Genomic DNA, 14,496 nt, shown 5'->3' with positions numbered 1-14,496 from the left:
TCTGTAGCGCTTCCCTTGTCCACTGATGCAGTTGATCCATCATAGAAAGCCACTAGGTTGGGCAGGCAGGACTTGGCCTTGGCTGTCTCAAATCACCTCCCTGTCCTCCATGTGCCTTAGCATAGCTTCCAGGAGGATCTGTTCCATGATCTTCTCGCACATGGAGGCCAGGCTAACCAGTTGGTAGTTCCCAGGGTCCTCCTTTCTACCCTTTTTAAAAATGGACACAATGTTTTCCTTCCTCCAGTCGCCAAGGTCTTCATCTGACTGCCATGACTTCTGAAGTATCATGGGGAGTGACTTGGTGACTATATCAGCCGATTCCCTCAGGACTCTGGGATGCATCTCATCAGGTCCCATAGACATGTGTATGTTCAGGATCCTCAGGTGGTTACGAACCTCGTCTTTCCTTACAGTGGGAGGGGCTTTGCCCCTCTGGTCCCACTCTTGCAGTCCATCCACTGGAGAGGTGTGGGAAGAGAGGTTGCCAGTGAAGACTGAGGCAAAAAATGTTGTCGAGTACCTCAGCCTTCTCCTCGTCCGTTGTTACCAGTCTTGCTCACTGGGAGGGTACACTTTCTTTAACCTTCCTCTTCTGGTTGATATACCTGTAGAAGCCCTTATTATTATTCTTAGCATCCTTTGCCAGATTTGGCTCCAGACATGCCTTGGCCTTCATGACCTCATCCCTTTATAACTGGGCAGCATCTATATACTCTTCCCAGGTTACCTGTTTCTGCTTCCACTGCCTGTGCATTTCCTTCTTGCCCTTCATTTTGACCAGCGGGTCTCAACTCAGCCATGTTGGTCTCTTCTGTTCCTTGCCCGACTTCTTACACCTGGGGACTGAGAGCTCCTGCACTTTATGGTAAGCGTCCTTAAAGATCTGCCAGCTTTGCTCTGCTCCCCTGTCCCTGAGGGTAGTTTCCCAGGGGGTCCTACTGACTAACTCCTTGAAGAGTTGAGTTTTGCTTTCCTAGAATTCAGGGTCCTGACTTTACTCTTTGCCTGACCCTTATCCCTCAGGACTGTCAACTCCACCAGTGCATGACCACTGTAGCCCAGGCAGCCTCCAATCTTCACATCACTGATTAGCTTGCTTGGCGTTGGTGACCATCAGGTCCAGTATTGCATCGCATCGGGTAGGGGTGTCTGTTGCTTGGCTTAAGAAGTTATCCTTAATGTGCTTCGGGAGTTTTCTGGATTGCCTACAGCTCGCCATGCTACTTTCCCGGATACTTATCTGAGGGATTGTGTATTGTGGTTTTGATACAGTTGGTAGCAGCAGCATTCATCTTTCCCAATAGATGCCTTTGGTAGACAATCAAGAGCAAATGAACGGAAATTAAATCGCTTAATTCCAGGCGATGGTCTCACCAGGTAATTCTTGAGGAATAAGGTAGAAGAGTGGGGGAAGCTGCTGCTGCATTTGTGAAATTGCATCTATCTTGTGATCAGAGCTGTGTCCTTCTCTGTAATTGCCTACCCAGGACCTATTTTACATACAGGACCTGAACAGTTAAAACCAGGAGTGTACACACAGCATGGCAGTGTCTATCCATCTTTGAAAGCATCTATTGTGTGATGACAGTAAGAGGAAAACAAGAGAACTGTGTTGATTACTTCTGTTATAATAATACCTGCATAAAGATTCTCATTATAGAGACAAATATATGTAGTTACAAATATACAGCCCATCAGAAAAGGGGGAGATGGCCGCTTCCCTTTGTAGTAAGGCGTTGCCTTGGTGGAGCCTTGGTGGTATTGCTAGCACATGCCCTGCATGCCTGTAGGCACTACTGATTGGACATAGGTTGGTTACTTTTGGTCTTAATTCCCTGATGCAATTTGGCTACACATACACTTGAAGCAGCATAAGGGGGAGCAGTGAGCAGAGGTATGCCTCTTGGGGTGGGGAGATGAGGAGGGAGGAGGGGGCGCAGTAATTCTTCCTATGGCTTTCTGGCTTCTGCCTTGAGAAACCAACTGCGGAAGTATAGTATTGTTCATATATTTGCTGGTGCTCAGATGGACAGTGAGTCATTGCTGAGTGACATGCTACTGCTTGAGAGGGTTGTAAACTGTATGAGTAATTCCACCCTTCTAGAACAGCCAAATATGGCCCAAAATTGATTTACAAGACTGTCCCAGGGAAGGACCAGGATCATCGTGCTCCTAATTCTCTTAGTGAACTGTGGAGGGAGGCCTCCAGCAGTGGTTGCAGGGGTATACCCAAATTCCCGTGGAAGGATTTAGTGTTAGGTCGATAAAGAAGAGGGCTTCATTATTTTTAAATCTTTTCTTCCTGACACAGTGTATGCATACCTTGATTTGAATGAGCTACCCTTTAACACTACTCTCATACTTTCAGATTTTGATGAGAGCCCAAGCCTGTGTGGGTCAACTGAGACCTCGTCAGGATAGGTGCTGTGCTGAGATTTAGCGACCCATTCCAGCAGTGGGGTGAGTGAATTCTGGGGCTCTGCTATAGGAGAGGTGCAGGCCCAGGTCTGCCTGCCAGACAAGGGTACCTGCCCAGAGCTGGGATGTGGGCCAAAGGAAAGGTTCTCGTTGGCACCGAAGCAAGGATTTCTGTGTTTTTGAAGGCTGAAAGCTTCTTAGTTAAAGAGTAATTCATAGCAGATGCATGATGCAAAATCGAGCTAAATTAAGCCAGCTGAAAGTTAATTCACTGGGTTGTTTTTTTTCCACTGAACTTTTTTTTATAGGATTGTTCAACTGTGCAATGTATTCAATTAATAGAGACTGTTTCTTAGAAACAGTATTTTACAGTGTGAGTTTGAAGTTAAGGAGCTACCTGCAATGTAATCATTCAGACCTCCTAGGCCTTTACTTCTTAATAAGGACTTAATCCTCACAACTTCATCTTTACTTTTGTTGGGGTGGCAAATAGCGTCAGAGAGAGAGTATCGCTGAGTTCCTGCGTTATATAGGCAGGTGGGCTGCTAGAATGCGTAGTCACCTTTGGTTGCCTCTTCAGAGCAAGCACAGGATCCACGCAGTGATCAGGAACAGGTCCCAGTACAATCTCCTGCTGATACATCTGCCTGACTCCCCTTAGCATTCCCATACGTGAAAGGGAAGAACAATCACTTTGTTTCTGGCAACTCAGAGTCAAACCCTTTGGTTTCCTTCATGCATCTGAAGCTGTACTCTTGCTTAAGAGTAGAGGGCTGTCCTAGCTTTGATTGCTCATTACATAAGAGGAGAGGCCAAGGGGAGTGGCATTCTTAAGGCTTAAGAAGAGAGGGCTTAGGGGAAACCTTACTGCTCTCCTCAGCTTTGTGATGGAGGCAGACTCCTCTGCGACACACACTGTTGGGACAAAGGCCAACAGGAACATGGGATATTGCGAAACATGTTTTCACCGTGAGGGTGATCAGACCCTGGGGCATGTGCACAGGGCTCCTATCTTGAAGGCTCATCCTCAGAGGTGCTTGGAAGTGGTAGGACGAGGCCTCAAGCACCATGATCTAGTTGGCCCTGCTTGGAACAGGGGATGGATTGGACGATCTCCCACGGTCCTTTCCAGCCTGTATTACAGCTCTGTGCCTGAAAGCAAGGCCCTCTCTCACAAGGTAGTTCTGTGCCGTCCAGCTGCTTAATGCAATTTGCTTTTCATTGGGATTTGCAGCATGTTATAACCCCCTCGGCGCACATCAGCGTGAGGCAGCACAGGCCATGCTTGTCCGTGCTCCCTGGCAGAGGCAGATCAAAAGCACTTGAGCACCTGAATGTGTGTATGTGACTGAGGGGAAGGGAGGGCTAGCTGGCTGAGCTACATGAGGTGCGAGGGTGGTAGGTGGCCGTGTGTGGCCACTTCCCACAGGTACAGGGCAGAAGGATTGGCTGCTGCCTGGGTACTGGGGAAGGATGGCAGTGAAGAGCTGGGAGTGATCCCAGGCCCTTTGTGCTGGTCCTGGTCTTGCAGCTGCCAGTGTTTTGGGTCAGCCTTGGTCTGAGCTTCCTTGCTTCAGGCTCAAAGAGGAGCCTTGCTTTCCGAGATGTGGAAGGCAGTCGAGAAGTAGTACCATGAAGGGCAAGGGAAGGAAAAGCGTTCCTTCCAAGGTCACAGAGACTGCATTTGCTTTTATTAAAATTGTTGTTGACTCTTAATTGTCCTTACAGAACATTAGCTTTGAAATTTCCTGCAAAATCAGCTGTGTGCAAATCACTTTGTTCAGCCAAACTTTTGACCCTTTGAAATATACAGTGTGAAATCCCAGAACACTAGGTATTTCAAGCTTCAGATTGAAATCATGAAGCTATCCCCTCTGGCTAAAAAATCATTTTCTTTCATCTCAGTTGTATATGGCAACTTTTCAGTTAGCCCATAGTGTCTTTTTTTTAATAAGGCTTTTATTTTTTGTATATATGAAGATCTGACATGAGTGTAGAAATGAGCTGGCTGGCTAAGTTGGGTTCTACCAGAAGGTTTTTCAAAGTGACTGGAAGACAGTTGTTTCCAGACAAAGAACCTTAACATAATTAAAAAAATGTTGTCAGTTACATATGCAGTAGGAAAAAAGCTAAGTGGAAAAAATGAAAATAAACAATAGCAGTATTTTAAAATAGTCAGAGATGGGTAGCCAGGAACCACAAGAGACATACTTATTTAGATCAGTGGTTTTCAGCCTGTAGCCTGCAGATCTCTCTGCTCTGGGACCTGCTCTGAGGGGTCTGTGAGAGGAGATCGGGGAAACATGCGCATGCATGCTTGAAAAAGCAGGAGACTGCTGGGCTGGGGAGAAAGTATCTGAAAGAGTGAGGTATGAGGAAAAAATGGCTGTTGCATATCTTGAGAGCCAAGTGTGATGTGCTGCAGAAACAGGCCAGCCAGCAGTATGCTCACACTTCAGCACTGCTGAGCCTGAGCTAGTGAGTCCAGAGCTAAGCAGTGATGCTGGTTGTAAGGGCTTTCTAGAGTGGATGCCATGCTGGGCAAATGAAGCTATGCTGCCTGGAGATCTGAGATGTTGTACCCATCTAGTGCTGTGTCATGCTGTGTGATCTTCATCTTTTTGAAAATGGTCTAGGGTTGTCTAGTTTCTGCATTATTGGATGGTACAAATGTGAATATTGGAGGGGTCGTAATCTTGATGACATACACTTGAAAAAGATGCAAACAATGTAGTGTTTATGGATGCACTGCAATGAGGCGTTCAAGGTAGTAGGTTTTCTCCTGCTTCAGGGCTTCAAAACCAACAAGCTTGTTTTATAACTAATGCCACTTTTTGGTCAACACGTCTGTCGTGAGATGTCAGAAGATGTTCCCCTCTCCTCCTGGAGTTAGACCCCCTTGAACTTTTTGTTTCTCTTTCAGAATAGAAGAAATGTCTACAAGCACCTACTTTTGACAAATTTGACATAACTCGTGTTGACATCCTCTCCTGTTGCTGTCAAACAGTCTTTTCTGAGAGTGAATTAAGGCTTTATAGGGAATTGAATAGCTTCCTGTGAAGAAGGGAAAGAAGGAATCTCCCAGCATTTAAAATAGGTGACAGAATATACACTGTGTAATCAGATTTTCATCTGTATCCTCATGAGTTGAATAAAAAAAAAATTTGCAAAGATTTTTTAAGTTCTGAACTGTCATGTTCTTTTGGTGATCAGAAATGAATTGTTACTTTAAACGTCAATGAAACAAGTCTCCAGAGACACTTTCAAAAGACTTTCTGTGACACAGCCTGCTTCTAAATGTGGTTCCTAAGACTTAGAGCTGAATTGTTGCTGCCACATAGGAACATGGGTTTTCATTTTTTAAATGTCTTGTTGCATAGGAGTGTTCAGATTGAACACGCTTCAGTGTGCTGCAAAAGTAAATGCATTAGGACTAAAAGGTCTGTTGGCAACATTTTTATAATATGCTGAGCAGCAAATTCTTTATCAGAGGTCAGAGATCCCAAAGTTGCCATGTCTGTGGAGGAGAGGTTGGTTCCTTTTTGAAACAGCATCCACTGCAGAAACTCTTGGTAGAGGCAAGTGTACAGGAAAGCAGAGCTGTGTGTTAGGAGACACTGACAGAGGCCAACTACAGGATGAGGCTTTGCGGCAGAAGCAGTGCTGTAGCCAGTGCTAGTCAGGACTAGGTTTGTGCACAGAGCTGCGTAGGGTAGATTGCTCTGCGCCTTGCTCAGACTTCAGATTGATCAATTGGAGCGTGAAATCCCTTCAGAAGACAAACGGAGAGCAAGAAAAATTGGGAGAAATTATAAAAGGCACTACACAGGCAAAGAGAAATTTATGAGTGTGTGTGTTTTGCCTGACTGTGTATTATAAATGGTGTAACTCTTTGTTAGGATCTGTGGTTCAAATCAATGTAAATGTAGGACCCCGTCATGCTGGATTCTCCTCGTCATCCCTGTTCATCCCATTTCTGAATGCCTTGGGTTTAAGAATTGCTGAGCTCATGGGAGAAATTTGAAGGCAAATTTGGGTGTTGAGACAAACAGAAGAACATTTTCTGGGTTTGTATCAAAGCACAGGTTCTTGCCACATGTTTATAGATAAACTCTGAATTCTTCCCACTGCATATCAGGTTAAATACCAACAGCAGAATAAAAGACACTCAGTAAAAGTTAATTGTTGCCAAGCTGTTTATTCATAATAATGCCTTGATTGTGGTGTAAATGAGTGCTTGGTACCTTGCAATACTGTTACTGTGCTCTCTTTAAGCATGTATCATTACATTTTTCATTTTGAAGAGTCCATAAAACTTGTTTGGAGAATTGGTGCCAACCTGTGTTCTGTTTGTTTTCTTGAAAGAAATTTTATCTGGATTCAGGATGGTTGTAGACCGATGTTTATTTTTGAGGTTAGCCAAAGTATGGGAGAGCTGATGGATTTTGTAAAAGTTTAATAGTGATTATTTAAAACATTTTGGTCTCGTTCTGACTTAACTGAAATAGGAGAGGTTAGTTAATTCTGAATGAGAGCATGATCAGGTGTTACTTTCTTAAGACTTATTTTTGTTGCAGCTGTGATTGTTTGATGATGGGTGAATAAAGTGTACTATAGAATTCAATAAATCCTTCCTCTGAGGTTTTTAGGATCTCTGGAGCTTTGGGAAGTATTTTCTAATGTAGATGAAAGTTTTCTGTAAGTGGAAAATAATGGGGTGAGGTGTTTGTTTTAAAGGAAAACAAGAAAAATTATATGTTTTTTTTTCTCTACTACCCTTTCCCAGCTGTGTTTTTGTTTTCTTCCACTCAGAAATGTGTGTGTTTCTTTGAAGAGGTGTGAATGCTGAAGACAGCAGCTTAAACAACTGGTGTGTGGGATGTTTAGCAGCTACCACTGTTGGTATCTCTGGAAACCACACTAGTGGTGTAGAAGACTAAATGTAGCCATCTAACTTTGCAAATGCTCGGGAGACATCATGTTTGTACCTCACTTGCCCATTTCCTCTATAACTTCATATATCTGGCTGATAAACCCTATACTGAGATTCTGCTGTAGCCTTCATCAGGGTTTATAATGAACTAAATCCCAATAAAAACTTAATTTTCAAGTTCTCACAATGTCTGAGTTCTCCTATTCAGATATTTTGGCGTTAGCCTAAATATACCTGGCAAGGTAAAACATGTATATATATGTGTTCATATCTCTGTTTTAATGTTTATAGATATGAATAATTTGACTTTTAGTTTGGTTATACTCTGTGCATGTCCAAATGCTGCACAAGGAGGGAGTTTACTTGTGATTTTAAATAGTATTAAGTTCTCTCTTCAAAATAAAATTAATATCGAAGTAAGAATCTGGGCCTCTAAAACCTTGACAGAAAAGAGATGCTATTTTAGAATGGTAAATCCACTCCATTTTATACTTCTGTACCTATTGAGAGAATACATACTCAAAATCCATACAGACAATATTTGAAGTTATAGTTACTCAATGATTCTCAAAATTATTTATTTTGCTGTTCAGTTTTCTTTAGTAAATTTATGTTCTATTTCTCACTTAAATTATTTATCCTCAAGCCTAGATCTGTAATAACTTCCTAATAAATGTGCACTAATAGTAAGCTGCAGAGCTTTTTAAAATGCTTTTAAGATATTTTTTACCTGGTGCAATGCATTTATATTAGAAATCAAAATCTTAGATAACTTTTTTTTTTTTTTTGAAAGACTGTTCTGAAAGGAGTATGACAATTTCCCAGAAAGGTGAATGGCAACTTCCAGCCATCAGGTTAGCAGACGTAGAACCAGACTGGATAAGAGTTTGAAAGGGCTTGTTCTTAATTTAGGTGGGGGCTGAGGCAGTATGGAGTTTAAACACAGTCTGGGCATCTGCTTTGTCCTAAGGGGAAGGATGGAAAAGTTGACCATTACATTCAGATTGTCACTGCCTGATTTTTGTGAGACTTCTTTAACCAAGAAAAAAATAGGAGGAAAGGACAGAAGCGTTAGAAAGGAAGGTGAGTGGTTGTGATGTCTGCTAATTTTAAGAACAAAGAAAAACTGCGTTTTCAAAAAATTGAAAGTGACAGGCTCTGAATTTATCCTTAGTATATCAGAAGGAGCAGTGAAGTACCAGGATGACAGTTTTTCCATGGCCATTCTTTCATTTGTTAGTTAGTGCATTCACTTTTTTTGCTACTAAATTGAAGACTGATTAATGGCTAGATGTACCAAGTCCTTGTCACATTCTAGGCTTCTCATTTTCATATTTCTTCCAGCATTCAAGCAGTCTTCATTCTTACCTGGTCTCCATTCGCTCTTCTTACTACTCTGTGGTTCAGAAAGCGTTCCCTGTTGTGTACTTTCTTTTCTCCACAAGTTTTGCTTCGCCTAGTCCTGTTTCTTAATAATGTGTTGAGAGCTTGGGTAAAAATTTACGTTTCAATATTTTAATGAACATTAGTGCAGTAATTTTTTTCAGTTTTAAAGTACTGGCCTGATTTAGTAGGGTATAACATCTTCACAAAAATATGCTTATTTCTGTCACTGCAAATGTTGACTTGCAGTGGCATTTGTAAATAATAATTCCATTGTCTAGTAGAAAGCAAATGACAGAAGTTGTTTATAGCAAAATCCACTTTTTGCTTATGGTTTGTTGTTTTTTTTTTTTAGTAAAAGGTAGTGTATGTATCATTTATCGCACAAACCCATATTTAGGAGGAGCAGAAAAAGGAGGAAAATTGTTGCATGCAGTGTACAGTTTGTGCTAACCTTTGGGGGAAAACAGTATTGTACATCGTCTACAGTTTGTGTTAACCTTTATTATCACACTAGCTATTTATATAGGGGTTTTTGTGCTGATAATGATGATCCTTGTTACAGGCAGATGCAACGGAAGTCAGAAGCACCTGCAGTCACTTATGCCACATATCGAGGTTCTGCAAGGATTAGGCAGCTACTGAAGAATCAGTCAGAAATGGCTGAAAAAGGAGAAGAAAATACTGAGAACAGAAACGTTTCAATGGTGAAAGAAAATGGAGATATCCAAACAACTGTCTCTCCAAAATCAGGACACTTCATAAAAGAAAATGGAGAAGATGAGGGTAAAGATCACAAAGATGATGTCACAGTAAATTCTTCTGCGGTTAAAATGGGAACAAAAAAGTCTGATAAAGATCGGCATTGCTTGGGTAGCAGTAAACATGAAATAACTACAAAGACCACAACTTCATCTCATGAATCATCTCATGAGATAGACTTAAAACATACACCTGCTTTAGCTGCAACGAAAGTTAAAAGGACATACTCATTAGATTCATTACTATCATCTAGTGGTAGAAACGGTGAGATCCTAACCAGTTCCACTTCCCAGATTGCTAGTTCCCTTAACATGAGTTCTGCAAGTGATTTGATTGGAAAAGAAGTTGGACTGCTGGGAGAAGCAGAAGCTCAGCTTCAGGCAGACAAAAATGTCACTTCTAAATGTGATAAAGAAAATCAGTGTAGTAAAGAAGCTAATACGGACTCCACAAAAGAAATGCAGGATGATTGTTTACATTCACCCAAATTAAAAAATGAGACAGTTGATGAAGAACTGCAAGTGAGTGAGGGAGAATATTGCTGTAATCATCAATTGGATAGTCACTCGGAGCTAACATCAGATGTCCAGATGCTTCATGCCAGTACCACTACATTTCAGCAGCAAGCAGATCAGCATGCAGGTGGTGCAAATAAAGATAGTGATACAAGAAAAAATGATACATGGAAAATTGTGGCAGCTATAGAAAGAGAGCAAAATCCACAGAACTTTCTTGCTACTGTTCTGCCTTTTAATGAACAAATACCCCCTTCTCTTAGCATGGAGCCCAAAGGAGAAAAATGCATAGCCACAGGTAATCTAACTACTTCAGTATCATCTATTAAAAATGATGAAGACATAGTCATGGACAGAGGGACTTGTAATGAAGAACTGAGTGAGTTAGGGAAACCGATACACATACAAAATGATTACAAATTAATCCATGTGGAGAATTCTAAAGATAGTGCCACACAGCAGTCTGGTTTACCTTGTCTGGAAACTGGGGGTGTGGAAACAATGGAGGTTTCATCTGAGGTTGCAGTGGAAAACCTTGCCAATGTATTGTCATGCATACATGGGTGTGAAAGTGTGAAATTTAACTTCGATGAGCTGACAGCCCCTCTCTCTCTTACTTACGAGTCTTCTTTTGAAACTGGAGGCTATTGCTCAGCTTCTCTTCATCCTAGCTGCAAGTCCAAAAATAAAACTACAGGAAAAAGAGAAAGCAGTTTAAAAGATGTGAGAGAGGCTGTTTCTCATCCTGATCTTGAGTATGACAAGAGCAAATCCTGTGAGCCTGTAGAAATGAGCCTCTCGGAAAACTCGGTTCCTGCCCACGACCATGGTCCCGTTTGCCTTGAAACTGTTCAAGACATTCCTGCCAAGGGATTAGTTATACTTGCAGAAGATAACACAGCAAAGCCTGCACCTTGCCCTTTAATCACTGTTGACAGGACAGACGATTGTACTCCAGCTGCTTCTAAAATCGACAAGGCTAGTATGACTGAGGTTGCTCTTGTTCCTTCCGAGTGTAAAGATTGCATCTCTGAACTTTCCACTTCTATTTCTAAGTCACAAGAAAAAAACCTGGAGGTTTCTTACTCTGCCTTGAGGTATGGAGGAAGATGTTTGACCAGCAATTCTACTTTCATCTGTGACAAAAACATTGATGTAGACATCACTTCTGAATCTCCACCCATTTCTGAAGATAGGCCTATTAATTTTTCTTCTGAGAAGGAAAACAGTAAGAAGTCTAGGATATCACCCACAGTCCTTGACTCGTCCTCTGACAATCAAGGAAAAATGCCTTCTCCTGCCACTAACTCTGAAAATGGCCAGATTGCTAGATTGTCTGCTGCTTCTGACCAGGACAGTTTTATTCTTCCAGCTGCTGAGCCTACGAGAATAATCCCTGAGGACAGAATGACAGGGTTGCCGTTTTGCTCAGGAGACATGAGAGCTTCATGCCCGGCTGGTTCTCTGGAACCTGAGCTTACGTCAGCTACGCTTGATTGCTCTACTGCTGGAGTAGATGTAGGGGGTATTTGCATCCCCAGCCACTCTTCACCTACTCTGGGATCCAGAGAAGCCTCCAACCTTTCCGTTTCTGCCTTGGAAAGACTGGGCGTTCCTCAGGGGAACAGTAATTCCTCCAGTCACAGAGCTGGCATGGCAGAGGCAAGGCTGTCACCCGTCTGTCCTTGGAAATCTTTGGAAGTGACATCTGAGTCAGCCCGTACTGAGAGCATGTGGAGAAATGCTGTGGGAGAGGTGAGTCTTGGTAACCATGCTGCTGCTGTCTCAGAAGCCCCTTCTGCGACAACGGATCAAACAGCTGCTGCACCTGCAGAGTCAAATGAGTGCTGTTCTGAGGAAGTACAGAAAGATACAGATGTGAAGGGACAAGAAAGTGCTAAATTCCAAGAAGCTGTTTTGTTTAAAAAAGCTGAGGAAATAGCGGACTCAGTTTTACACTTGGCCATAGAAGAAATAATAGCAAAACAAGCCGTCTGTGTCTGCCAGCTTTGTGGGAGCAAGGGTGGTTTAATAAATACGGATATTCTAAATGATCAGAAAGCTGGAACTGTGCAGCTGGAGGCAGAAGAAATCCAGTCAGCTGTGCAGTCATTAAAACATTTTAATGAGAGCAGTGAAGGAGGCTCATCTTCATTTACAGGAAACGCAGCAGTGGATACAAATAATCAAGATAAAAAGATATTATCTTGCATCCCTGATAAAAATGACCTACATAGTGCACTAACACTAAAAGCAAAAGAAATAATTGATGAAGTCATTAACTCAGCCAAACAAAAACTGTTATCCAATCAGTGGCAAGGCAGTGAGAGTAAAAGGCCTTCCGAAAAGATTGAGCCTAAGGCTGAAAGCCCAAATATTTTGAAGCTGGATATGAAGTTAACTGCCAAAACACAGGAACCGACAGAGAAGGCAGAAACTCAGCGTGTAACTGTAAACTGCACAAAAGCAGATTGCTCAGGTCCTCCTTTACTTCCAAATAGTATGGAAAATGGCACGGATTGGTCCCAAAGTGATGAAAATATACCAAATAATGCATTTACATGTCAAATAAATGGATTACTACCCACTGGTGGTTCAGCAGGGCCAGAATCAGATCTTATGATACCAGCCAAAGAGAGACAGGATAGAAAGGTGTGTGAACATCTGGCTGCAGCAGAGTTGTGTGGCAAAGCTGGAGTATCAACCGCTAGTAGAATATCTGATGGATCTTTACATTTAATACGTAGAGATGCTACTGTGACTGAAGAGATGCTTCTGTCCTTGCAGTTAAAAGATTCATGCAATAATACGAGTGTGCCACAGTGCACATTGCTGCCAACTGTAAATGTTAATTTGTCGTCTTTTACGCCTGAAGAAGAGTGTATCAGCGTGCAGAGTGAATCCAAAGACAAAAGCAGTCCTCAGGGTTCTGTAGAAAGCAGTGCAGAGGACAGTCCGTATGAACCCTGCGGAAGAGAGGCTGCAGAAGAAGTACCTGCACAAGTAAAAGCAGCCTTAGAAGATTCAAAGGCAGTGGAGAGTGAAGAGGAACTAGCAGAAGGAGCAAGCGAGATAGCAGAGTTTAATACTGAATTAAATATACAGTTCGCTGTACCTGAATTGTCTGTTATTGGAGAGAGCAGTGAAGGGAAAAACTGCTTCAGCTCAGTCTTTGCCCAAAATAATGAGAATCTGCAGCAAGTACAAATGAAGGCTCAAGACATGAAGAGAAGTGATCAGCTTGAACAAAATATTCTGGACTGTGATGATGACATGAAGGAATCAACTAATCTTTTGGCCTTTTCTCCACTGATTGAACAGTGGGAAAACAGTTCTTTTACTATCATTTACGAAGGTGCCCTTAAAACTGAGAGCAAATATGTCTCAACTGATGATACGCAAACTGATCCGCTTTCTTCTTCTGTTCTGCCTTTGGGTAGTGTAGATCATCTAATGTGTGAAAGAGCAAAGAATAAACATGAGCCACCCTGTCTTTATGGGAAGGATAACCAACTGAATGAAGCAACAGATAGCTGTAGTTCAGAGTCATTTCTGAATGTGGAGGCCAAGCGCTATAGAGTATATCCTTTCTCTTTGTCTCCAATATATGAAGATGACAGCTCCCAAGAAGATTTACTTTCCACAGACGTGTCGCCAGAAGGCCATCCTAGTGGAATATCTAAAGAGAGCACTGATCACGCTTCTGTGTTGTCCCTTCTCCAGTCAGTTTCTGAGCGCTTACAGTTTACTACTCAGTTTAGTAAAGAGGATGAGGAGGAAGGAATGGAGGAGGAGGAAGAATCATCATATCAAGAAAATACACTTGATGTTGAGAGGGAAGACAACTGTCTTTCCAGTCAGTGGAGAGGCAATTTGAAAACAACTCTTCAATCAAATGACCAGAATAGATCTTTGTTTCCTGAACAATCACCTCTTCTTTCAAAAGAACAGCTTGACTCTAAGGAGCAACCAGAACTGTTTCCAGATGTGGCTTCTCCCAGTCAAACACCTTGTAAGCCAGTTTCACAGACAGCTGATGCTGCTTTAAAGTGTCCTCCTACAAGTGCATACTACCAGTATTGGAAATCGGCCAGCAATTGCTCCTCTGAGAAAGGGCCCAGGTTTGGAAGCATTCTCCAGGATATGTTGCAGCCGAAGATTCATTGGTTTCAAGACAACACCATGCCAAAACTGGGAGAATTGTCAGCGGTAAGATGTCATGTCATGTAATCTTAATAATCAAAGTGATTAGCCTAGATGCAAAATTGCTGTCTCCCTGTTCTCCTGCCTCACTTTTTAAGGTGAATTCTTTTATCATAAATGAAAGTAATTAGGCTGTTTAAGATCATAATTTAAAACAAAGAAACTCTTCTGATTAAAATAATGTTTTAAAACATAGTATTCTTGATTCAGTACTCAGATGAAAGTGAAAATTGTAAAATAGAAGATGGGAATAGGAAATGTGCATAATAGCAAGTCTGT

The 14,496-nt window shown here is 42.0% G+C and overlaps 1 protein-coding gene across 3 annotated transcripts in view; it reads left to right on the top strand.

Annotated features, from left to right (window-relative positions):
- CRYBG3 (crystallin beta-gamma domain containing 3) overlaps positions 1-14,496 on the top strand; it is a 95,300-nt gene that overhangs the window by 35,013 nt on the left and 45,791 nt on the right. For all 3 annotated transcript variants that reach the window (XM_075434794.1, XM_075434800.1, XM_075434808.1), the window contains one exon: positions 9,303-14,223. In XM_075434794.1, the coding sequence (XP_075290909.1) occupies positions 9,303-14,223 (4,921 nt within the window). The remainder of the gene's footprint in view (positions 1-9,302; positions 14,224-14,496) is intronic.

Source organism: Opisthocomus hoazin, chromosome 1 (genome assembly GCF_030867145.1).
Source record: "Opisthocomus hoazin isolate bOpiHoa1 chromosome 1, bOpiHoa1.hap1, whole genome shotgun sequence".
Lineage (NCBI taxonomy): Eukaryota > Metazoa > Chordata > Aves > Opisthocomiformes > Opisthocomidae > Opisthocomus > Opisthocomus hoazin.
This window is presented reverse-complemented; position numbering and strand designations above follow the sequence as displayed.